Source organism: Rhinoraja longicauda, chromosome 31 (genome assembly GCF_053455715.1).
Source record: "Rhinoraja longicauda isolate Sanriku21f chromosome 31, sRhiLon1.1, whole genome shotgun sequence".
Taxonomy (NCBI): domain Eukaryota; kingdom Metazoa; phylum Chordata; class Chondrichthyes; order Rajiformes; family Arhynchobatidae; genus Rhinoraja; species Rhinoraja longicauda.
Window position 1 is genome coordinate 6,332,148 of NC_135983.1, and position 25,921 is coordinate 6,358,068.

At 43.3% G+C, this 25,921-nt stretch overlaps 1 protein-coding gene across 4 annotated transcripts in view; it reads left to right on the forward strand.

Annotated features, from left to right (window-relative positions):
• The window catches only part of mapkap1 (MAPK associated protein 1), a 247,585-nt gene extending 225,299 nt beyond the window's left edge, over positions 1-22,286 (forward strand). For 2 of the 4 annotated variants that reach the window (XM_078426340.1, XM_078426341.1), the window contains 2 exons: positions 3,287-3,384; positions 21,262-22,286. In XM_078426340.1, coding sequence (XP_078282466.1) covers positions 3,287-3,384; positions 21,262-21,384 — 221 coding nt within the window. In that variant the 3' untranslated portion in view covers positions 21,385-22,286. The remainder of the gene's footprint in view (positions 1-3,286; positions 3,385-21,261) is intronic. The other 2 variants (XM_078426343.1, XM_078426342.1) reach the window with 1 other exon arrangement.
• The last annotated feature ends 3,635 nt before the right edge of the window (positions 22,287-25,921 follow it).

The following is a 25,921-nucleotide window of genomic DNA, read 5'->3' on the forward strand; positions in this document are numbered from 1 at the left end:
TATAAAATTGTCCTGAACTGCGGTTATTTCTCATTGCAGTTGCAACTGAAAACTCTTCCAGTCGCGCAGTCTTTTTTCTGGGGTTGGGGAAATCAAGAACTAGAGGTTTCTGGTGAGAGGGGACAGGATTTAACAGGAACCTGAGGGGCAACTCCCCCCCCCCCCCCCCACAGAGGGTGGTGGGTACATGGAATGAGCCGCCCAAGGAAGTAGTTGAGGTGGGTACTATAATAACATTTAGACTTCAGACACTCATTCAGATTGGCAACGCCTAAATCAGGAAGCACGTGCTGGAACACGGAACAAGGATTGGGAATTGTGTATTACGAGCAACATAACAAAGTGGATAAAATACTTTTTAAAATCTCCAGCACCAGCTAATTCTAGGGGGATGAAACAATTTTTGAGACTAGCGACGTTGTTGGGCAATAATGAACAACATCACACAGGAGTAACCTGGCACACACTGGGGTGAGAACATAACAAGTTTACTCCGGTGTGCACCAGCTCTAACATTTACCCCCACCTTACCTTACCCCACTTGGATGAGCACCTAATTCTCCCACAATTCTGCCCTCTTTCTCCTTCCTCCCATATCCCTTCCTCTGGCTTCACGTTTCATGCCTCTTATCTCACACCTTATCTCACTGCCTCTGTCCAAACATCTGCCAACTAAATCCCCTGGCCTATTTCCACCTATCACTTGCCAGGCTTTGTTTCTCTTCCCTCCCCCCAACCTATCACTTTCAGCTTTCTTCCTCCCTACTACAATCAGTCTTGAGGGTCCTGACCCAAAACGTCATTTATCTATGTTCTCCAGCAATGTGGCCTGACCCATTGAGTTACTCCTGCAGATCCTTGCAAGCATCTTTTTTTGGCAGACTCTAAAAGCTGTTAGATTTCATAAAAATATAAACAGGAATACACTGATCAGCCTGGAACCACCTCTGCCGTTCAGTCAGAACATGGTTGATCTAGCCTTGGCCCTAACACCACTTCCCCACATTCTTAGACATTTCAACTTAAGGGAGTCGATCAGCCTCCACCTTGAATATATTCAATGACTCGGTCTCTGCAGCTCTGTGGGATAGGGAATCCCAAAGATTCATGACCCTGTGAGACAAGAACTTTCTCCTTATTTGCATTTTTAATAGATGACCATTTTATTACTAATTATTCAAGAAGAGTTTATTGTCAATGCACAAGTAAGACGAGGTACAGGTGCAATGAAGATCTTGCTGCAACAGCATCTCAGACAACACAGAAAAACATAAATTCTACAAGAAAAGAAAAGGATTGCAAAAAAAAATAATAGTGCAAAATGGAATGGGTGACATTTCGTCTGAAGAAGGGTCTCGACCTGAAACGTCACCCATTCCTTCTCTCCAGAGATGCTGCCTGACCTGCTGAGTTACTCTTCAGTTTAAACCAGCATCTTCAGTTCCTTACATATCTCTGAGATAGGAAAGGTTCAGAGGGATATGTGACAAATGCAGGCAGGTGGGACTAGCATAGATGAGGCATCTTGGTCAGCATGTGAGAACTGATTGGCTTACTTTGTAATCCATGCATCAACCAGCCTTTTGATGCTTGGAATCAGCAGCCGATATATTTCATAACTATTTAATTGAATTTAGACAATTCCATTAAATCGGGATACTTAAAAGTTGTATAATTCAAGAAAAAAAAATCATTTGCTATTTGGACTTTTGGATTTTGCAGTTACCATGTGCATTAAAGAACAATGTATTTTGTGATAGTTATTAGAGTTCAAGTGATGTGGAAATTACCCATGTTAATTGCTTGTAGAAACTAGTTTCATTCCCGTAGAGGAGCTGGACTCAAGTGTTTGAATAATTGAGAATGTAGTTTTCAATTCCACATGTTGTTTAACATTCAAAGGCAAATTGACCATTGGCTTATTCTGTTTAAATTTAAGAAGCTGATTTTTGTTTAAAGCTGCTCTGTTGTTTCCAAAGTAATGGGATACAAATAACATCTGAACACCAAGTTTAGACTTTAGGGTGGAAACAGGCCCTTCGTCCCACCGAGTCCATGCCGACCAGTGATCACCCTGTACACTAGAACCATCCTGCACATTGGGAACAATTTACAATTTTACTGAAGCCAATTAACCTCCAAACCTGTATGTCTTTGGAGTATGGGAGGAGACCGAAGCACCAGGAGAAAACCCACATGGACATAGGGAGAACGTACAAAGTTCATCCAGACAGCACCTGTAGTCAGGATCGAACCCGAATGTCTGTCGCTGTAAGGCAGCAACTCCACCACTTGGCCGTCCACACAGGTTCTGCAGATATCAGAGACTGGTAGAAGCCGAGATGAGTCCTGACGGTTCACTGAAACTCGGTCATTCAACTCTTGGGAGATATCGGGATGCCCTAGTTTACCACATTCGACCATCATTGTATCATTGCAAATGTCGTGGTATCATGTTGCTCAGAATTTTATGCATTCTCGATCATTTTCTTCAGCATTTTTATATTGGTGTATTAAATTGTAAATCTATAAGAAATTTACAATGGCCTGGAGAATGAAAGAGCTGCAGTTTTGGCCTTGCAGTACTGAATTTTAAAGTTCTAGTCATTTTTTTGTGAGATGAATCTAAAAATCCACAGTGCCGTGTAATTTAATGTCTTTGCTGTACTAAATTATATTGTAAAAGGTTATTGAAATAGTGGTGGGCATTGAATTAAACATATATTTTAAAAATTGGACTCTGCATCAAAAGACAAAATTAAAAAGATTTCATTTTCTAATGCATGTTAACATAACCTCTCCAGAAGTGCAGCATTAAGAAAGGTCAAGAGGCAGATAATTACCATATTACATCAGTCCAGTGCAGTAAATCTGTGTAAATCTACCACAAATGTTAAATATTTTCCTCCTGCAACATTAGCGCCAAGCAGTGTCTGGATTCTTTTTTTTATTCTTCTTTCCTCCCTCATCAACGGCAGCGACCCCCCCTCCAAACCTCTCCACACGAAGAATTGACAGAGGACCTAACTAACCAAATGATTGATTTTGCACTTTGTCCATTGTGATGGGACGGGGGAATCAAATTATATTAAAAAGGGTTCTGTTGCCTTTGTGGTGAGTTTTGCCTGAACGATGTTGAAATGACATGCAGAGACTGGAGCCATCATGCAATTTCCTTCTGTTCTGCTGATGGGACATTAATATCGCCATCTGTTTCTTTGTCAAGCTGCATCCGTAGTAAAACTCTGTTCATCTGTTTGACTCCTGTCCTTTGTTTGCCTTGCAGGCAACGCAATATTCAAGCTTACATATCTAAGCAATCATGACCACAAGCATCTCTACTTTGAAGCAGACACCAACACAGTCCATGAAATTGTGCTGAAGGTTAGTGGCAGAGCAGGTATTTTGCCGAGGAGAAGCTGGTGACTGATGACTGAGTGGCAATAAATTCTGTACACTTCTGTTATAATGTAGTTTGACTGTAATGAGTTCAAACATGATTTGTAACTTGCTGGAGGTACGCCGCATCATTGCTGCATTTCAACAGTAAAAGTAATTTCACTTTATCTTAATAAGTGTTTCAATTTGCATCTTATGGAAATAGCAGCATTTCACCAGTGGGAGTGAGTTATCGCCATGCTTTCATAAGTGATCTTTGCATGTGTGATGCATTGTTTTGAACTGCGTGAACTGTCCCGTGACTGTGTGAATGGGGACCTTGTGTTTGAGAGTTAAGTATATTTCCTTCGCTGTAGAACTTCATCCGTGCTGGCAGTGGCATTCAGCTGCTTTTTACAAAATACGTCAGCCTCTCAGATTTATTGCTTTAACAGCACTATGAATCTCTCCAGACCAGGAATTTTGCAAAGAGGAATTTTGTACCTAGGACACATGTGCAAAGACCTGGCATCTTAGCCTCTCAATGCTTGAAGCAGGAAAAAAACATAGCATTCCCTTTATTGAGCCATCTGCAGCAAGATTAAAATCCATAGCAGCAGATCTGTGCAATGTGTCCGTTCACTTTCAGTTGACTGCTTTGACATTAAACTAGAATTAAATGAAATTAGGTGAGTAAAACAGGCTCGGGTGGCAACTGCTGAGAATTTGTAAGTGTTACCATGTTGCGGTGAGGGTGGAAGTGTTGAATCTGATGTAACTTGATGGGAAAGTGATTTTGCAGTAAGGCAGACCCTGTTTTCAAGAATGCTTACTGGTTGCTAGTAACCACAGCATTCAGTAAGCTTCATAAAACCAGTGAAAGTGAAATTGGAAGTGTGCAAATGTAGCCACAGTTTTATCACTCAGTGAACTACATTATATCTTTCTCATTGATTTTTGGGTAAAGTAATTAAATTTGTTTTGCGCATTGGTTTCATGAAAAACAGCATTCATTCTCAGTAAAATATGTCATTATTACTGACAGAAGAAGATTGCTGCCAATCACCATCACACATGTTACGATTTTGATCTTGTCTTTTTCTTTACTATTTTGAATATTTTGGGTGCACGCACAGTTTATGTGAGATATTTGCTGGAATTTATAGGTTCTGTACGGCATTCCAATTGCAATTAAGATGTTAATGATACAGTACTTCATTGAAGTGCTTTAACTTATTAAAATTAAAATCTGTTGTAAAAACATTGGCATCAAAACAGATGTAACACAGTTCAAATTGCATTTAAGTTCAATGGGGATTTCATTGTAATGCCAAAAGCCTACAGTTAATAGAAAGAAATGGAATCAAATGATGCACATGGTTTGTGCACTTTATTCTTTAGTAACCTCACAATTTTGAGTCGGGTTTTGGGGAAAAGCTTGAGCTATAATGTGTCATTTTGATTAAATGTGTCTCTTGATTATTTTGCGAGGCAAGCTCTGGACATTGATTTTTCTTTACTCCAATGACGCACTATCTTTAAGATTCCCTGGAAATAAAATGTCCCTGTTTTACTGGCTGCAACATGTACAACTTGCAGACAAAGAGAATTAGAAGTGAAACGATCCACGTCTGATTATCGTAGCTGTTGACTGTCAGCTTTCAACACTTGTCACTGAAGATTAGGTTGACTAGGTGTAGGAACACAAAACCATTTTGTACGTCACCAACATTAATTAAGCGAACCGTTGAAATAAGAAATAAAAACAGAATATAATAATAATAATAATAATAATAATAAGCATTTATTTTATATAGCGCCTTATCAGGTGCTCAAAGCGCTTTACAAAAACAATCAACATAAAAACAAACAGACAAACTATCCTAACGGAAAAGCGGCGAATAAACAACGCCAGCGTCCTCTCACGTCAGGGTCCGGCAGTAGACAACAAAAAGCACAGGACATACAGATACAATTTTTACACAAACAGCCATCACAGTGATTGCTCTAGGCATACCCTCACTGTGATGGAAGGCAAAGAAAAGTCTTATCTCCTCCTCATTCTTCTCCCGTGGTGCCACGAGGTAATCGAGGCTCCCAACTTTTTGAAGCCCCCACCGGGCGATGGAAACACTCCTGGAAACACTCAGCATGTCGGGCAGCATCCATGAATGGAGAAACAGGTGGGTCTGGTTAAAGACCCTTTCTCGGAAGTGGGAAGTCGGGACAACAAATAACATATTAGTATTGAGCTGCAGAGAAGGGGGGGGGGGGGTGGGATGGATATTATAAAGGGAGTGTTTCTTAAGGTGAAACCAGGGTTGCTGTGGGCACAGATGTCGGGGTCTTTTGGTCAAGAGGTTAAAAGGGACAATTATTGTGAACAGAAGCTAAGGGCTGTTAAAAGAGCATGAATACAGACAAAATAACACAAATAAGATGCAGGACCAGTCTAGCAAGTGAAGCTGTGCTAATGGAGAGAGGAAATACTGAGCTGATATAACAGATGAATGACTTGCAGCAGAAATGTTCGGCACTGATAAGGACAGAGAAAGTGAGTTAGCTGAAGTTGTGGAATTGAATATTGAGACTGGAAGCAGCAATATCAAGTTCTACCGATTGAGTTAACCTTCATTCAGTCTGTGTCGGAAGGAGTAGTTCACCGTCTGTGATGCTGGTTCAGTGCTTGACTCAACATCCTGATCTGCTGGGCAGGTCGGGCAGCCTCGTGTTTTGTATCTTTTGCATTCTCACTCTCTACATGCCCTCATTTCAAAGCTTTTGTCAACATTAAGTCGTGTTCTCTCTCCCAAATCCCCATCATTGACCGCATGGCCTTATTTGCAACTTACCCCCAGGGCAAAGCAAGACTCTCGCTATCAGAAGCATTCTCTTCACACTATCGCTGTCACTCCATCTTCCCCCTACAAACCAACTTCTGCATCTCGATACCAACTTGTTTTTCCTCCTGTCCCGGCCTGACAATAGGTCATCGACCTGAAAGGTTGGCCTTGTTTCTTTCTCCACAGGTGCTGCCCAACCTGCTGAGTTTCCAGTATTTTCTCTTGGATTTTCAGTTCAGGATTTTCTTTTAATTTTCATTTATTGGAGAAGTAAAAGTTTATTAGCAAATGAGTAAGCAGGAACCATTAGGATGTGTCAGGTTTAGTGACCAAGTAGGTTTACATTATAAAATGGATGGATCTGACATTAGTGCTGCAAAGTGATGCTGTGTTGTAGGAACAAGCACAAGGGCCCAAGTGACTGGCTGCTGTTTCTTCTGTTCTTATGATTTTAAAACAAATATATTTGATTTCTTTAGTTTTGCAGTTAAATTCTCTCAACCTATGGTTTTAGATTGCAATAAACAAAGTAGCCTTTGTTCTCATCAATAACTGGCTAGAACTGATTAATTGAAGTCAAATATCTTTTACTTAAATAAAATAAATCTGAGAGCCGTGCAGATTTAGCACAGCGTCTTGTGTTTACTGAATGTGGATTTTGGATGAGGAAGAGGCTACAGAGAGGCAGAGGTGATTGCAATCAATTCAGATACATTGAACTATTTAAGGCAGACATGGAAGGACAGATGTGTGGCAGCTGGAGCACGTGGAGGTTGATGGAAACCATTGGGATCCATGGCAACCACATCTGGATTAAGTGTCTGTAGCTTAAGGTACTCAGAGCAGGAGTATGAGATTCAGACACTCAGTTATAAGGAGGACGTTACTGGATCAAACAGGTGATGTTTTTAGATTTTGAATTAATGTCACAGAGTAAAGATTATTAAAATTAGAGCACACAGATGAGGTGGCAACATACTGGCGTGGATTGAAAGTTGGTCAGTGGACAGTAGGAGTAAATGCTCCAATTTTGGGCTGAGAGGCTGCGACAAGAAGGGTATTGCAGGGTTCAGTGCACATGTTGACTATCTGTATTCACAATTCAAGTTCACTGAAGATACAAAGCTGGGTGGCAGCGCAGGCTGTAAGGAGGATGCAGAGAAACTTCAAAACAATGTCGACAAACCAAGTTACTGGGCAAGACCATGGTAGATGGAATGTTGCCATGGTGTCGAGATGTGCATTTTTAGTAACTGGCCCTTTAGCCTGCCTTGTCCATGCCGGCCATCAAACCTGGGCACTAATCCCCATTGCCTGCATTAATTCCATGTCCCTCAATGCCCTGTTCATTCAAGTATCTGTCCGGATGCCTCTTATGCTGTTTGATTGATTGAAAGATACAGCATGGAGACAGGCCCTTTGGCCCACCGAGTCTACCCTGACTATTGATCACCTGCTCACACTAGTTTTACATTATCCCAATTTCACATCCACTCCCTGCACACCAGGGCCAATTTGCAGCGGCTATTTAACCTACAAACCTGAACGTCTTTGCGATGTGGGAGGAAACCGGAGCACCCGGAGAAAACCCACGCGGTCACTAGGAGAAATCTCCACGCAGGCAGAAGCTGAGGTCAGGATTGAACCTACCAGCTGTGCAACTGTGATGTTATCATCTACTATGGGTGCGAAAGATGTTATGATCTCACTGTTGCTAAGTATAGCCTTCAGTGAAAATAAGATTCATGGACTATGCAAAGAATTACCCAAAAGTTCAGGTTCACCAATAGTGCTGCTGTTAGACAAAGTATACATGGACTTAATTGTTGTAATGAAGGGCCATGTCAAGATTAATTAATGTAAATAATTGTCTCCAAAAAATCATGTGTTGAAGATGGCTAAAATTTATTGGCTTAGATTTTAGGTTTTGAAACCAAGATAGGCAATAGCAACATTTAGTGCTATTTTTATATCAATTGATTTGACGGAAATTCCAGCCAGACAAGAGTTGCAATGGGAAGGAGAGCTGCCAGTTATGGACCGGTCTGGGAGTTTATAACTGAAGCCTAAAACTGACATATTGCCACTTTCACTGTAAAGATAAATTCACTGCCACAACCTCTAGACAATTTTAGTAAACAAAACTCATTTGTGCAGGAAGGAACTGCAGATGTTGATTTATGCCAAAGACACAAAGTGTTGGAGTAACTCAGCGGGTGGGACAGCATCTCTGGAGAAAAGGAATAGGTGACATTTCGGGTGGGAGCCCTTCTTGATCCAAAATGGCGGCGCTGCCCTAGCAGCTGCAGCTCACCTGCGGTCCATTTGTCTTTGTGTTTTTGTTGTTTTTTTTGTCTTAATTGTAGTTGTGATGTGGTGTTTTTGTGTTTGTGTACTATGTGTGTATGTGGGGGGGAGGGGGGGAACTGTAACATTGTAAATAGATGTCCCTTCCGAACGGAGACCCGACCTTTGTTTTCTGGGCCGTGTCTCCGTTCCTGCTGCGGCCTACCATCGGCCCAACTCCTGGAGCTGGCGGCCTCCATGGGCTCTGGTTCGCAGAGCCCGCGGATCGGACTTACCATCACCGGAGCCGGCCGTCTTCGGAGGCTGCGGGAGCGGCTGCGACTCGCCTTAGGCTTGGGCCGCGTGGATGCCGACATCGGGAGCTCCGGCAGCGGCAGCGTGTTCGCCCGCCCCGGATCGCGGGGCATGGGGCGCGGACATTTCACCGTCCGGCGCGGCCTAAGATATGCCGCGGGATATTTCTCTGCTGGGCGGGGGCTTCAATGTCGGGAGCCACGACCGCCCCGACGTGCAACAACAGCGGCAGCAGCGTGTTCGCCCGCCCCGGATCGGACTTATCATCAGCGGAGCCGGCCGTCTTCGGAGGCTGCGGGAGCGGCTGCGACGCGACGCGCCTTGGGCTTGGCCCACTGTGGACCGTCCGGTGCGGCCTGCAACCACAACAACCTGACTGCGGGCGAGGACAGCGGGAGAAGGGAAAGACATTGTGGCCTTCCATCACAGTGAGGAGAGGACTGGAGGAGACTCACTGTGATGGATGTTTCTTTGGTGGATGTTTCTTTTTTGTGTGTTTTTGGGGTTGGGTAATTTGAATGCCTATTTAATGCTTTTATTGTTGGACTGTGTTTTTGGGGGTTTTGGGGTTGTGTAATTTGAATGCATATTTAATGCTTTTATTGTTGGGCTGTGTTTTGGGGTTTTTTGGGGTTGTGTAATTTGAATGCCTATTTAATGCTTTTATTGTTGAACTGTGTTTTGGGGTTTTTTTGGGGTTGTGTAATTTTAATGCTTATTTAATGCTTTTATTGTTGGACTGTGGGTGACTGAATTTCGTCCAATATTGGATGACAAATAAAGCTATCTTGAATCTCTTCTTCAGATTGAAGGATAGAGAAGGCCAGAACAAAACAGGGACGACAACAGATGACCTCAGGGAGGGTGGAGTCCATAATGGCCCGTTGTTGGCTGGGGTAGATGTGCTAACGACAGGGGTGCAATGATGCGAACAGTGGAATTAGGAGAATGAGTAGGCTGGGGGGAGTGGGAGACGCAATGCAGGAGCTACTTGAAATGAGAGAAATCAACGTTCATATTGCTGGGTTATAAGCTGCCCTAGCAGAATATGAATACAAAATAAAAAACAAAATACATTTCCCAGGTCAGCAATTTCTTCCATATGGATAAATTCTTCTTGATTTGCTTTGTTGGTCATTAAGTGACTAAGGTTGCATTGCTGCCTGCTAGATATGCAACTCCAGGGTGTAAATCTCTGGGCAGACGATGCAGGAAATAATGGAGACTCAAGATCGCAGCTGCTGGAGTAGAAACCAAGCTGCTGAAGGAACTGGGTCGGGTAGCATCTGTGGAGGCAGAGCTATAGAGAGTTAGATTTTCAAGAGGGAGTTAGATTTAGCTCTTGGCGCTAAGGGAATCAAGGGATATGGGGAAAAACCTGGAACAGGGTACTGATTTTGGATGATCAGCAATGATCATGTTGAATGGCGGTGCTGGCTCGAAGGGCCAAATGGCCTCCTCCTGCACTTACTTTCTCTGTAGCTAATAGTGTTTCAGGTTGAGGCCCTTATGAAATGTTGGCTATCCCCCTTCCTTCATTGGTGCTGCCTGAAGTGTTGGCAGGCTGTTTTCTGCTCAAGGGAGTGATACCGTGTGGTGACTTCTGCACGAAAAGGGTGACGTTGGGAAGGGGCTCATCCATGCAGAATTGAGATGTCTAAAAATGGTGGCAAGGTTAAGCTTCGTAAAGTTTGATCGCTGTTCCAAGACTATTTTCAGCACGTTTAAGAAACATTTAGATGGGTGCATGCTTAGTAGAGAGGGATATGGGCCAAACACAGGCAGGTGGGACTAGTGTAGATTGGGCATGTTGATCGGCGTGGGCAAATTGGGCCAAAGGGCCTGTTTCCACGCAGTATGACTCTATGACTGCAAGACTAGATAGACTCGGGGGAGTGGTGGCTGTTGTACATCTGGAACAAGAAAATGTCCTTCTGCCGTTTCCCTTTGGAGGTTTCTTCAAATCCCAATCCAAGGCTGGAAGTCCTGCTTCCCACTCGACTGCTCAGTGCCTCAGGGCAGTGTGTGTGGGGATTAGTGCATTGTATGGGAAATGCATAATACTTTGCACTCGTTTTAATCAGAAACGTGTTGGTTTTTCCACTGGAGCTTATCACAGTGTGGATGCTTAACCGTTTTGTTTTATCGTTTCACAAGTTGACACATTCACTCTTCTTGGTTCCTTCCACGACCCGCACTTTGCCCAAGTTCAGCTTTCCCTCCGGCAATTCTGCTTGGGTCAGTTGACCACTGTGTGGGTCTTAGCTGGCTGTTCCAGGCTCAACATGGCAAGCCAGACATCTTCGACAGTGAAGAAGGGTCTTGACCCAAACCGTCATCCATTCCTTCTCTCCAGAGATGCTGTCTGATCCGCTGAGTTACTCCAGCATTTTATTTCTGTCTTCGAAAGTGGCCTTGCTATTTTCTTCCTAGAAATACGGTGCAGAAACTGGCCCTTCGGCCACCGAGTCCGCGCTGACCAACAATCACACTACATTAGTTCTATCCTACACTCTAGGGACAATTTACAGAGACCTACAAACCCGCACGTCTTTCGAATGTGGGAGGAAACCAGAGCACACGGAGGCTGTCACAGGGAGAACATGCAAACTCCACTCAGACAGCACCCGTAGTCAAGATCAAAGCTGGGTCTCGGGTGCCATTGTGCCTCCCCTAAATTTGACATTCTGACAACATCAATCAAGTTGTGTTGAATAGCGATCTAATTGCTTGCTTCCTATCAGTATATTGCAGAAACAAGCAGAAGGAAGTGGCACATGCCCCTGCCTCGCTGCGCCAGAGACCTGGGTTCAATACTGACCACGGGTGCTGTCTGTGGAATTTGCTCATTCTCCCAGTGACCATAGGGGCTTCCTCTGGTTGCTTTCATGTCCATCAGCATTCCAAAGATGAAGGGTTTGGTAGGTTAATTGGCCATTGTTAATTGCCCCTTTGTAAGTGAGTGGTAGAATGCTGGAGGACTAGATAACAATATGGAGAGGATAAAATTGAATTAGCGTATGATTAGTGAAATGGGTGGCTGAAGGTCAATTTGGACGTAATGGATCGTAGGGCCTGTTTCTGTGCTGTATCTCTCTATAAATAAAAAACAAAAAAATCCAAGATAATGTTTGTTTTCTCTCCTCGCGTGAGGGAAGACACCGATGACCGCATCTTGCCATTGCTCAGTTGTTTTCATCCATGATTGATAACATTGACTCATCTCCTCCATGTGGGGTCAGTTAGTTGTGCTGAACTGTTAGTTTGCAAGACTGGCCTAAATATTCTTGAGGCAGAGTTCAGATCCCATCAGGAAAGCAGAGGACTTGAAATTCAGTTATAGTAAATAAATAAAATGGTCAAGTAAGCATTTCAAATTTTTGTTCCAACTGCAAGTGCTACCCTGCAGTGTTTCAGTGCAAACGAGGCTGACATGGCAACAATCATCAGTCAGAGAAGCTGATGTCAAGCCCATTTTTTTCAAGAAATATATCAAAAAGTGGTTGAGTGCACTAGCTACAGCCAAGGCTAGCTGCAACTTGGCTGGAGCGATAAAGATTTGAAGTTTTCCATGGGAAAATACTGTTGTGTACCTGCCAATGGAAATCTGTCCAGTTAAAGGCAGTGCAAATCCATTGCACTCCCCAACAACCTGCTCTCAATCATCAGCGAAGTGTTGGAGGGATTTGTCAGCAGAGTTATCAGCAGCATTTGTTCATCAATAACTCACTGATCGATGCTCCAGTTGGGATCTGCCAGGATCGCTCGGCTCCAGTTCTCATTAAGCCTCGGTGCGATGAATGACCGAAGAGCTGACTTCCAGAAATGAAGTGAGGGTGACCGTCCTTGACCTTAACACATTGTGCAGCAATGTGGCGTGGAAGAGTTTGACTTAAAGCTGAAGTCGATGGAAGTTCGGGTAAAGACCCCACTGGCCAGGGATGTATGTAGCAGAGAGAGAGAGAGATGGTTCCAATTATTGGAGATCATTTCCTCAAAATCGTGCTCCAAGTTCAGCTGTTTGAGCGGTTTTATCTCTGACCTTCCCTCCATCTTAGAAGTCAGAGTAATTGTTCACTAAGGATTGCATTCAACCCAAAGCTGGTTAACAAACATTGCCTTGCCGAGAGTCAGCTATAACCTGGTCAGCAATCAGGCCTGCGGTGGTTCATGAACAGCAGTGTTGATGCTGCACCAATGCCAGGCGATGACAAATTCAACACAAAGAGCCTGAACACCTTGTCTGGTTGTTCGATAACAATACTGTTGTTGAACCCACTGCTTTCAACATCTTGGTCTTCATATTTATATCAGAACTAATCTGGCAGGCCACATAAATGCATGGATGTCTAGATGGATCATTGTCTGGGTGTCCTGTGAATTGCATCTTCCACCCCAAACTCTTGCCAAGTCAGAGATGTGATTTGAGTCCAGTTCAAACAGCACTCAAGGATTTTTTTTAATAACCAGGAGAAAGCAACTTAAGTGTTTGCCACTCATTCCATCCATGTAGTATTCTGCAACAACCTAATCCAATGGTATTTCCCCAGATCAATGACAAACAATTAGGACATGGTCAGCATACTCAAGGGCATACGATTTCCTGATGCCTGCGTGTATTTTTTTGCTTGGGAATGTCTTGCTGTTGCTTCACTGTGGGAGTAACTAGTCTGTGAAAGCTGCAGCACAGAGATAGTAGAAGTCAACATATTCACAAAGGCAGTTAGCAGCAACAATGTCCATGTCCTATGAACGATATAGCCAACAATAAATTGCAGCAATAACATTGCAGCCATGGTGAGAATTTGTTTCCACAAGAGGCAGGGATTGACTTAACTCAACCACAACAGATCTGATCTGACTGGGTGCACTACCTCTTAAATTGTTGTTCCCTGGCTTTCCACCCTCTCGCTCGATGACAATCACAAAAAGGTTTGCAGGTGGTCTTGACCTGATCCCATGATGGTCTACACTTTTGATGTTCCCCTCTACCCTACACTACCATGAATCTCCGCTTTTCTTGGATTTCTTTCCTATCTCAGCGTCCTCTCTCAACCAGTCTTGTTTGTGAAACCCCACTTCCGGTCTCCTTGCCCCTGATTCCCATTCTTCTGATCTCGATCCACTCTTCCTCCCAATCAGCCAACACCATAAATGACACCGGAGACTCCCTCACCAAAACTTTCAATCAAGTGCAATCATGGTTATTTGTCCCTCCACGGCTAAATGTCTATTATGCGTGTTTGTGAGTTACTGCTCCAGCTGTAACCTCATTCCGACCAGCAGAGAACCAGAATTAACCTCAAAGGACTGATGTCAGAGATGGGCTGTGATGAATGCTCTGCACACTCAAGTCTCCAGACCAGGAAGCCAAACTTTGCTCTGCTTAGAGATGCAGCTTGGAAACAGGTCCTGCAGCCCACTGAGTCCACGCCAACCAGTGATTGATGCATAGTTCTACAAAAAAATAATCCCATTGAAAGTTGTCTTTGGTTTCTCTCAGCCAAGAAGCCAAGCTTGAGATGTACAATGGAAATAGAAATAGAAAATCACTTTGTTTAATTGTCTGAGTTTTGTGTTTTAAGTTGCGCTAATGTTATAATGGAGCCACTGCCCTGCCCTTTTTCTTAGAGGCTTTTCTGTTGGATTTGGTTACATAAAACAATACAGCACCGAAACAGGCCCTTCAGCCCCCAATGCCTGTGCCGAACATGATGCCAAGTTCAACTCATCTGCTCTGCCTGCACGTGCTCCATATCCCTCCATTCCCTATGCCTACCTGAATCCTCTTAAATCCAGTTATCGTACCTTCCTCCACCGCCACCCCTGGCAGCATGCCCTTTGGCAGAGAGGTGCACAGTACAGCATACTTTCAAATTTGAAGACTATTTTTCTACAGGGACATCTTAAACTAAGAAGCTAGAAAAGGTGCAGAAAAGATTTACAAGGATGTTACCAGGACTCGATGGCCTGAGCTACAGGTTAGGACTTTATTCCTTGGAGTGCAGGAGGATGAGAGACGATCTTATAGAGATGTACCAAATCATGAAAGGAACAGATCGGGTAAATGCACTGAGTCTTTTGCCCAGAGAAGGGGAATCGAGAACCAGATGATATGGTTTTGAGGTGGGGGGGGGGGGGGGGGGGGAAGATCTAATAGGAACCTGAGACGTAACTTTTTTACACAAAGGTGGTGAGTGTATGGAACAAACGGCCAGAGGAGGTAGTTGAGGCACATACTATTTGAATGTTTAAGAAACATTTTGACAGGTGCATGGAGAGGACAGGTTTAGAGGGATATGGGCCAATAGCAGGCAGGTGAGACTAGTGTGGATGGGGCATGTTGGTCAGTGTGAGCAAATTGAGCCACAGGGCCTATTTCAACGCTGTATGACTCAATGACCAACACCCCACCTTCATCATGCAACCTGTCAAGATGATGTGTAAGAAAATAACTGCAGATGCTGATACAAATCGAAGGTATTTATTCACAAAATGCTGGAGTAACTCAGCAGGTCAGGCAGCATCTCAGGAGAGAAGGAATGGGTGACGTTTCGGGTCGAGACCCTTCTTCAGACGATGATGTGGTCACATTGTGAGTGATTTCAATCACCCGTTCCAACTTGCCAGATCTCAGCTCAGTACGTTAATCCACCAGCAAATCACATCATGACACCAAAAGAATTCTGCACGTTTTCAAAAGGTTGCAGCTTCCTTTATGTGTTTTTGGCTTTATTATACTTGTTTATGGCCATAAGTTCTAAGTGCTGAATAAGGCCATTCGGCCCATCAAGTCTACTCTGCCATTCAATCATGGCTGATCTATCTTTCCCTCACAACTCCATCCTCCTGCCTTCGCCCTATCACCCCTGACAATCTTACTAATCAAAAATCTGTCAATCTCCACCTGAAGGCTTGTAATTAAACTGCCAGGAATTGATATGATAATCAAGCCAATTAGAAAATAGCATGCAAAATTATTTGGACATTTTTCTCATTCTGATACTGAACAGCACCATTGCTGTACATACCATTCAGATTAAAACTAGTTGAAATGTAATTTTTAAAAATTAAGTTGAAGCAAGAATGGTATTGGTTCATTTTGAACTATTATACATTAATGCCAAAAAAGCACAACATGGTCACATGCATTGCACTGTGAACTCTGCTACATATTACGGTGCAATACTCAGACTCTGAAGTGGAGGAAATATTTTCTCAGCCCGTTGAAGCCATCTTCTACACGAATACATTAAGGTTAACAGGACCCAAGAGAGAAAGTGGTGTTTCTTGTGACCAAACATTTCAGAAATTCCAATGTGGCTCCTTGCTGAACAATCAGAAAGCTTTGCAAGTACCAATTTATTCAGACTGGTGTTAAAGAAGGTGAAGAGACTGGCGTGGAGGGAGTGCGAGCAGTTTCTACATAGTCAACCTAAATATGCAGGTAAAGTCATTTTCACCTGTACTATTCTGTAGTTTCACTGAAGTAATTCAGAATGATTACATGTCAAAGAACACAATTGTAGCAATTTAATATGTCTGACTGTTTAAAATGTTATCTGCTCTGTTCACAGGGTTACCAAGCAAGCTAGCATTGCACACAGGAAGCCATCCTGCATCTTGTGAATGCTCGTTTGAGGAGCACCCACACAATGAGGGACGTTCAGCGGTCAGAGCTTAGGCAGTGGCGATCGTTCCCCACCAGTGCGGTTAAATCATTTGTCTCCCTCACATAACATTGTGTAGACCTTTGACAATGTATACCAGATTAAACTCTGCCAGAGGCCTTCTGGTTGAAAATGGGCTCTGGTAGAAGGAGTATTTAGGCCCCACATCTGTCCCCGTTTAGTTTAGTTGAACCGGTCCTGCTGATCCGGATGGTCACATCGCACAGTGAACCGGCACAGATCTACTTGCACTTTATTCTGTTTTAAAACTGTTCTAATTTGTTTCATTGGGTTGTTTAAATTAATACTGACTAAAACTAATTAATTTATTGCATCGTATGGGAGGCGCATCCCTAATCTCGTTGTACCCCTGTACAATGACAATAAAGATATATTGTGTATTGTATTGTATTTAATTTAGAGATACAGTGCGGAAACAAGCTCTTCGGCCCACAGAGTCCGCGCTGACCAGTGATCCCCGTAGACTTGCAAACACTGCACAAGGGACAATTTACAATTTTTACTGAAGCCAATTAACCTACAAACCTGCACGCCTTTGGTTTGTGGGAAACCTGAGCACCCCGGAGAAAGCCCACACGGTCACAGAGAACATAACACATTTGTTTCTGTGGGAGCTACCGATTGCGTAGTTTGTCCCAAAGAAAACCCAGATGGAGGGTCACCTCGTTCGGACCTCAGTGGATAACCTGTCTGCTCTTCATTTCTCCCCCTGTTTTTCCTCGCTGCACTTCTCAAGATTGGATGGTTGAAGCCATCCACCTGAAGATGTGAATTTCCCTTTTGACTGGCGTACTGTACAGTTGCAGAAGCTTTGTTGCGGATGCCAGTGGGGTACTTATGGTGACATTAATCAGCCGACCACATGGTGGAAGAGTGGCTGTAACTCCGGCCTTTATTTTTCAAATTGTTTAATAAACATTTCTGCTTCAGAAGGACTTGCCTTCCTCAGCACAGACTTGGAAAGGTTAAGTTTGGCAGGGGCCTTCCTTTCCACTTAATATTCTTGCCCTACCTCTCCTGGTTTCCTTGCTCCATGCTTCCCTGCACACTTCTCCATTTCTGCTCTTCAGAACCTGGTGCTTCTGCTCAGGAGGAAGTGAGTGACTAATAAAGCCTTGCTGGAGCTGGAATCAGATCATGAGTTTGTATCTCCCTCCGCTGCTGCTTTCTTTGGGTGCATCTAGAAGATTGCAACAGTTTGCATTTGCAGTCTGAGACACACAGTCCTTGGGGCTACTCAATTGTTCCACAATGCAGGAAGCCATACCGTGTACGTTACATGCCGTGGAGCCCAGAAACGGAATGGTACAAGGGAAAAGCTGCTGGATATCATGTTTGACAATAGACAATAGGTGCAGGAGGAGGCCATTCGGCCCTTTGAGCCAGCGCCACCATTCAATGTGATCATGGCTGATCATCCACAATCAGTACCCCGTTCCTGCCCTCTCCCCATACCCGCTGACTCCGCTATCATTAAGATTGATTGAATTGGGAGCATTCTGTACTGACTGAAGACACCCTCAGCAAAACACAAAGAACTCAGCCGGTCAGGCAGCATCTGTGGAGAGAGTGGATAGGTGATGTTTCAGGTCAGGACCCTTCTTCAGGCTCAAGATGTCCTCATGGTTGTTTGTAACCAAGTCACCCAGACAGTGTGAGGAGCTTTCAGCCTGCATCTAGCATGTGATTATATGTTGTCCTGAGAGTTGTTCCTTTCCTTGACTCAATAAGGCAATGAATTCATCATTAGTGGCATGCGGTACATTTTCTGCTCCTGTCCTCGTTGCCTCCTAGTTTTCTCTCCTTTGGGTTCTGCCCGTTTGTGTCGCAGTGGAACATCCCTCCAAAGAGCTTCACTATCGGAGAGCGTCGGGTTACCCTTGAACCACCAACAATTAGAGAGCAGTCCTGTGCTACGGTCTACCTCATGGAAGACCCTCGGACTATCTCTGTTCCGACTTTACTGGACGTAATCTTGCACTAAATTTTATTTGCGTTATTCCATTGATCATGTATCTGTATTGTGTGAATGGCTCAATTGTACTCGTGTATTGTCTTTCCGCTGACTGGTTAGCATGCCACAAAAGCTTTTCACTGTACCTCGGTACACATCATAATAAACTCAACCTAACTCAAACCTCCGTGCATACTGCTTGTCCGCTGAGGCTGCAGGCCTTGCAGCAGTACACGCACTCATGGCTGCCCTCACTGCATGGCCAACACCCACCCACAGGGAGGAACATTGGGAGCTTCCCTGAATTGAGTTGACCACGTTGGTAGACGTGGAAACGTGACGACGAGCAGCCAATCCGGACTTGTTTCCGTCTAATATGGCTGGCTCGTGCAACAGGTAATGTACGACTGTCTGAAGTACCTTAAAACCTTACCATCTGCTCATGGCCCCCATTCATGGTTTTATATTTTTATCACTATTTTACTTTCACGATCATTGATTTTCGTGAGCCCAGCAGTGATTGTGTGTGCTCCATCAGGGACGTGTCCAATTGACTCAAACATTAGCAAGTTAACTGTCTCAATCACTCTTGCTAGTCCAGACTAAGGTTTTATTAGCCATGAAAAAAATATTCAAAATCATTTGAAGCTATCAGCTTTAAAATTTAACGACTATGAAGACCCAGCAGTACATAAAACTGTTCAGGTTTTAAGCTGCCAAATCTCTTCAGTGAACCAACTGATGCTAAGCCAAAGGGCTTTTTGCATTTTGATTTTTACATTAACCTTCCATTAAAAATTATCACGGCTATCATCACAAAGTATCGTGGCCAATAAATTTGCATTTTATGAGACATGTAAAACAAGTATTTACGATTTGCTAATGTGACTGTCTTTCATGCTGAACCTGCTTCCATGTCAATTTTATTCACTGCTCTCCACCTTTTTAGGTCTCTACACGGGATTAGCCTCAAGGCTTTTATACATTCACTCCTGAACTAACCATGCTGGCATTTTGTTCTGTACAGTGAAGGAGCTCGCATAAAGTGGGTAAAACTGAAGCACATTTCTAAAAAAAGAATAATCATTTCCCTGCACTTGATTGTTTTGATTCAAAGTTGAACTGAGTTCTGCAGCTTCCTTCACACCTACATTAGTTCAAGGCCATGTGCTGAAGGTTAAACAACTCGTTATAATGGAAGAGTGAGATATCAAACGCATGGTCTTGACAGGTTGGATGTTGGCCTTTCATAGAATCTAGAACAAGGGATTGCCTGGTAAAGACAGATGATGCACAGTTGTTTTTTCATGAGGACGGTGAGTCTTTGGAAGTCCCTGCAAGCAGCATCCCTGTGTATTTGTAAATCAGAGGGAGAAAGATCGTTGATAAACAAGGGTGAACGGATAGTTTTAGTTTAGTTTAGATTAGATAGTGTGGAAACAGGCCCACCGAGTCTGCACCGACCAGATTCCCGCACACCAACACTATCCTACACATACTGGCGACAATTTGCATTTATACCCAGCCAATTAACCTACAAACCAGTACATCTTTGGAGTGTAGGAGGAAACTGAAGATCTCGGAGAAAACCCACACAGACGAACGTTCAACTCCGTACAGACATGCACCCGTAGTCAGGATCGAACATGGGTCTCTGGCGTTGTGAGGCAGCAACTCTACCGCTGCACCACCTGCAGAAACATGGAGTTGAGTTTACAATCAGATCAACCAAGACTTTACTGAATGATGGAGCAGGCTTTAGGGACCAAATCACTTAACCCTGCTCTTAGTTTGAAAGATTGTATGTAAAATACATTCAATTTTAAATATAATGCCTCCTGCATCTTGCAGTTCTAAATGATATATAAGGTGCATTCATTGTAATTCAAGTGCTGTTTAGAAGAGTATTGTCTCTGTGAAATGTGTACACTACAATTCCATCGTGGTCACAAGGTAGAATCCTTTGAAAGATTTTTTAATGTGCAGAGAACATCGCGAAAACTAAATCAGCATTTTTACAATAATTTTGCTGGAAAACTACCAATTTAAGCCTTCGCCATTACGTTTACATTGTGCCAATCAATTAAAGAATTGGAAAATTCAGGAAAGAATCAGGAAAACTTTGAGGGTTAAATAAACAAGCACATTAAATTTTACGTCAAATGCTGATGAAAAACTGCAGCCCTGTTGTAATCAAACTACTGCTTATCAAATGCCTTTCAGAACATCTTGAAGTGGTAAGCTGTGTGTTCAAATAGGATAAGAAAATAACTGCAGATGCTGGTACAAATCGAAGGTATTTATTTCACAAAATGCTGGAGTAACTCAGAAGGTCAGGCAGCATCTCAGGAGAGAAGGAATGGGTGACGTTTGGGCTGGGGCTGATTGTCGCTTATTAAATGTGTCGGAAGGAACTGGAGGTGCTGGGTTAAACCGAAGATTACTATTAAATGTTTGAAACCGAGCGAAGAATCTGGTTTTTAAACAAGAGAGAGCCGTCAGCTCTTGAGCAAGTTTCTGAGCTTAAAATAAATAATATAAAATCAGTTTCCTCATGTTGCAATTAATGAGGGGGGAGGGTTCGAGATCCAAGTCAGGGACATTCCTGAAATTTGTGGAATATCAGAGTCGGTGAGAGATGCTGCACAGAAACAGGCCCTTCAGTCCATCGAGTCCGCACTAACCCAACAGCATCTAAAGCACAGCTTGTTTCTTTCACATTATTACTGATTTATCTTTTGACTTCCGCAACTGCTGAAGGAATTATAGCTGGTGTGTTTCTGTTTGTTTCCAGATTAACTATATTTTGGAATCCAGAGCAAGTTCGGCACGAGCAGAATACCAGGCTCAGAAACAAAGAAAACTTAGCAGAAGAACAAGCTTCAGTTTTCAGAAGGACAAAAAATCAGGGCAGTAGCAACAGCAGCAGCAGCAGCAGCAGCATCAACACAAACTGTCTCGACAACTCTGCTGAGAGAGGGAGAAGGTCCCCACAGTATTACAGATGGGCGATAGGACCTTGAAGTTGTAACTGTCCAGGAACAGAAAGGCAAAGGAAACGGATTAAGATTTGGAGGCATTTGAGATCTCTTGCGTTCATGGGATCTTTGGCTTCCTGTTTGGGACGCAGACTTTCCTTCGAGTTTCTTCCTGTTGACGAGCAGCCATATCAGAGAGAAACAAATGCCGGTGGCTCAGTTTTGTTCCCTGTTTCATGGGGAGAGGCCACCTATATAATCACCTCCGGATTATGGATACAATAAATTGCACTGTCTGACAAGTGACTTCACACAGGTTGTTGTAGCTTGTCACCTGATCAAAGATGAAGGCTAATCATGTTGGGACAAAACCATGAAATTTCCTTTTCTGATTCTTTTAAAAATACAATTACTGGATAAGTAGTTTAACAAGTTTTTTCTTAACAGCTGAATAATACATTTTTTATGACCTCTGGAAGAAATAAACATTAGTTTTTACTGTGACCTGTAAATGTTCCTGCATTGTACTTGCTAACTATAATATAATGACAAAGCACTGTGTAAGAAATAGCTGGTAATATTTCAGTCTGTCAGTTCGGGGCAGTATGGGAATGTATAATGTGCTTAAAACATTGTCTTTCTGGCACAATGTATAAAAAAATTCTGCCGTTTCCAAGAGCTTAGTTTTAGTTGAAATATATTTATCAATAATTTTACAGCGTAAAATTGAGACTCATATTTATGGCATCCTCTGTGAGCAACTGCTGATTCAGACATTTGTAATGTTCTGGCCTCTCATTCACACTACAAACTGAAGATTTTTCCACATCAGCCTTTTCCCTGGCACCGTTTAATAAATTCAACCACTGCATGCCTCTGCAGCATTCAGTGACCACTTAAACAACATGAGTTAAAAGCTTGAGGTTTTCGAATGAATTGTGCAAAAATTCCCTTTGGATCATCTCACTGCCATGTTGATATTGGTGAGACTGAAGTCCACTGCCTGATCCCTGCCTAAACCACAAAGATAGACACAAAAAGCTGGAGTAACTCAGCGGGACAGGCAGCATCTCTGGAGAGAAGAAATGGGTGACGTTTCAGGTCGAGAACATTCTCCAGACTGTGTCTACTGTGTACCGAGATGCTGCCTGTCCCGTTGAGTTACGCCAGCTTTTTATGTCCATCTTCGGTTTAAACCAGCATCTACAGTTCCTTCCCACACACCCTGCCTAAATCCCTATACCTTAGCTCCAAGGTACCTATTCCACTGTAAACCAGGATCCTCATATTTAGGCAGTGGGTGTACGACTTTGTTTTGGCATGGATCTGTTCTTCAATTCCATATCTTTGCTAGCTCCTGCCTAGACTGCTGTGGGAAGCTTAACCCTGGCCTTTCTCATTCTGTGATTAATTCACATGCTCCACGCCTGTAAAAATCATTTAACTGCTGACAATCTGAAACAAAAACATTTAATGCTGGAACACTCAGCAGGTCAGGCAGCATCTGTGGAAGGAGAAACAATTAACATTTTTGCTCCAGATCCCCTAGTCAAAATTGGGAAAAGGAGACAAATATGCCATTGATTAGTGCTCCAACTACCAGTGGCATCTCTTTCCTAGTTCTGATAAAAGGTCGTGGATGTGAAATGTTAATCGTTTCTCCTTCCACAAGTGCTGCCTGACAGGCTGAGTGTTTCCAGCATGTTCTGTTTTTATTTGCTCCATGGGTATGGCTGGGAGTCTCGTCTTCTAACTTTGTGCTCTCCTGCCTCCTTCCCACCACCAGTGGAATCTTGTCCAAATTTCCCTGACTTCAGTCATCTACTGTCAATGTGTACACATGCACTCAGACTTTCTTGTTCCAAAATTGTACTATTTGGCTAAAGTGCCATCGGCAAATTTGTTGTGCACACACTCCACCTTCCCTTCTCTCAGAACCATGGGAGTGGTAAAGTCCAAGTAGACCATCGATCCAGAGCCACAGAGTCAAATCCCAGATCAGTAGCTGGAGAGTATGAATTCCAGCTGATTCCCCTATCTGGTCACATCTGGCGAAGGATCTGCCATCCTTTGTCAATGCCAGATATAACCCAACTCTTCAAGAGTCAGTATGGGATTGCAAACACTACTGTGAGTTGTCCTGCCACTTCTTTGAAACATGGGTCTTGCCTGGATTGCTCCTTCCCTGCCCACTGTCACCTTTACATCTGGTTCCAATTTCTGCTGCTCAGCCGCCTTCCTCAGCTTCCTTGGGGAATGGTGAGGCATCTGAGGAGTGAACACAGTTACTGGTATTGGGCTTTATCTTGCTTCTGCTGTCACAGCTTATTGGAGCACTAATTGATTGATCAAAAGATACAGCACAGAAACAGGCCCCTTCGTCTCACCAAGTCCATGCCAACCATCTGTCACCCATTCACACTAGTTCTGTGTTATCTCACTTTTGCAAACACACCCGACACACGAGGGTCAATTTACAAAGACCAATTAACCAACAAACTCGCACGTCTTTGGGATGTTGGAGGAGCAGCAGGAGGGGAGAAAACCCACGCGGTCACAGGTGAACATGCAAACTCCACACAGGTAGCACACAAGGGCAGGTTCGAAGCTGAGTCTGGCTTGTGAGGCAGCAGCGCTCAAAACTAAAGCTTTGCTTTACAGCTTGGCCATAACTGAGTTAGCACCAGGTTTTGCTTTCCACGTGATTATTTTTTTTTGTTACAGATCCTCGATTTGAACAGGTTTATAACAACCCAAAAGAAAGGTAAAGGAACCTTGTGCAATTTTCTTTAAGTAGAGAAGTTGGAATGATATGTTACGGTTATCCAAGAAGTTGGTGAGGACATGTTCGGGGGATTGTGGTCTGTTTTGGTCACCCTGCTCTATGAATGATGGCGTTAAGCTGGATTCACAAGCATGTTGCCAGGACTCAGGCCCTGAGGTAGAAGGAGAGGTTGAGCAGGCTAGGACTTTATTCCCTGGAGTGCAGGAGGCTGAGGGGTGATCTTACAGAGTTTGTATAAAATCATGAGAGGAATAGATAGGGTGAATGCACAGAGTGTTTTACCCAGGGTAGGGGAATCAAAAACCAGACGACAGGTTTAAGGTGAGAGGTGCAAGATTTAATAGGAATCTGAGGGGCAAGTTCACTGAGAGTGGTGTGGATATGGAACAAACTTTCAGAGGAGGCTGTTGAGGCAGTTACTAAAACGATATTTAAAAAACAGTTGGATAGATAGAATTTAGAGGTATGTGAGCCAAAAGCAGGCAAATGGGACTAGCTCAGATGGGCATCTTGTTCGGCATAGATGAATTGGGCCAAAGGACTAGTTTCTGTGCTGAACGACTCTATGGCTCTGACTTTATGAGTCTGTAACAGTGGGTAACCCTGCTACCGATGAACAATGATGGGAACCTTGGACCAGGGCTGGCTGAACCAGCAAAGCCCCTGAAGCATATGAATGCACCAAATGGGTTTTGAGAGAATCCTACTTTTCATCTCCCTTTTGAAACAACAGATTCCGATACAAACAACTATTGGATTTCAGCTTGGTGCAGGACACTGGGTTTCAAGAACAACTGCACACCAAGATCATTCCCAATAAATCGCTACTCGCATACCAAAGCTGTAGATGCTGGACACAAAAAGCTGGAGTAACTCAGCGGGATAGGCAGTGTCTCTGGGGGGAAGGAATGGGTGACGTTTCGGGTCGAGACCCTTCTCCAGACTCTTAGATGCTGGCGCTTCTTAAGTTTAATTACTGGAGGAGTTCTGATCATTTTACTCTAGATTCTGCCCTTCCCCGTCACCCTGCTCCGTTTTTTTTCCTTGCTTGACCAAGGATTGCTGCAGGGAGATTCACAACCTGAATATTAAAGAAAATAATTTTCCTTCTAGGCATTTTGAATCTATTTTAAAGTTTTCTTTTAAAATTTGCCCACAGTAAGATGTACACACATGATAGAAGACAACTGTTCCATAAACATACCAATACATGGTCTTGATACAATTTGTACTTTCATGGGTTTGTAAAGGTACAAGTGCAGTAAAATCCAGCATGTTTTTCCTCAATCATGAACTTCCCAGCTTCCTGATAAACACCTTAATGGCCTGAAGTATTTTGCAATATGTCAAAATAATTTCAATTTTGCTTACAAACATAGCTAAAAGATGGATTTAAATATTTCTACAAGAACTGTTAGCAAATTGCTTTTTAAGAAAAATGCCATATAAATTCTTTTTATGGGGCATTATTGTTTTAAAGGGCTATAAAAGCCAATTTACAAACGCCATTTCATGCTACATTCTTTTTTCCTATGCGCCAATTCCTCATTTAGTGATAAATGTTATATTAGCAATATTAGTTGAGGGTTTTAAAAGTAGGCAGTAAGATTGATAGAGTCATTGAGTCATGCAGCAGGGACACAGGCTCTTCGGCCCAACTTGCCCATGCCGGCCAACGTTTCTCAGCTACA